Source organism: Epinephelus moara, chromosome 4 (assembly GCF_006386435.1).
Source record: "Epinephelus moara isolate mb chromosome 4, YSFRI_EMoa_1.0, whole genome shotgun sequence".
Classification (NCBI taxonomy): Eukaryota; Metazoa; Chordata; class Actinopteri; order Perciformes; family Serranidae; genus Epinephelus; species Epinephelus moara.
Window position 1 is genome coordinate 5,545,155 of NC_065509.1, and position 802 is coordinate 5,545,956.

The 802-nt window shown below is 36.8% G+C and overlaps 1 protein-coding gene across 1 annotated transcript in view; it reads left to right on the plus strand.

The window, feature by feature from the left end:
* Positions 1-799, plus strand: part of LOC126388654 (uncharacterized) — a gene marked incomplete at its 3' end in the record, with an annotated part of 1,615 nt that extends 816 nt beyond the window's left edge. Inside the window, exons 2-3 of the mRNA XM_050041874.1 lie at positions 12-238; positions 483-799. Coding sequence (XP_049897831.1) covers positions 12-238; positions 483-799 — 544 coding nt within the window. The remainder of the gene's footprint in view (positions 1-11; positions 239-482) is intronic.
* Positions 800-802: the final 3 nt, after the last annotated feature.

An 802-nucleotide genomic window follows, 5' to 3' on the forward strand; every position in this document is an offset into this window, starting at 1 on the left:
GTAACTTTGTTTTGGATCAGGCTTGTTTCTGGAAAAACACCTGAATTCTTGGGAGGAACATTTGCCTTTGATTCTAAATTTGTTATCAAGACTCCTCACATTACAGCAAAACAAGAGCCTGGATCATTTATTCTGCATATTCATGAGACAAAGCTGAGTGATACTGGACTTTACTACTGTTTAAAAGTAAATTTACTGGACATGACATTTTCCAAATCAACACTTCTGAGAGTTAAAGGTAAATAGACAATTTAAATTACTTGACAAAAAATAACCGTGCTTTAATCCAACATGTTTACCATCAGTTTACATAATTAGATTTTTCTACATGTATGTGTGTTTCCATAACTCATTATGATTCAAATTATGTCTCCATATTGTATAGAAAAGGTTTTAAGCATATGAATTTAAAATTTCCAATACGCTTAATTTATTAAAGTGAGTAAAACATGTCATTTTATCTTTACATTTTTCATTCCCAGGACCTGAACCTGATATCACTGTTGTCACTCAAGACTTTCCATCTGATCCAGTCCGTCCAGGAGACTCAGTGACTCTGCAGTGTTCAGTCCTCTCTGACTCTGAGAAGAAAACATGTCCAGAAGAACACAGAGTTTATTGGTTCAGAGCCGCATCAGATGAATCTCATCCAAGTTTGATTTACAGTCATGGAAACAGTGATGGATGTGAGAAGAGTCCTGGAGCTCACTCTCCACAGAAATGTATCTACAGCTTCTCTAAGGACGTCAGCTCCTCTGATGCCGGGACTTATTACTGTGCTGTGGCCACATGTGGAGAGATA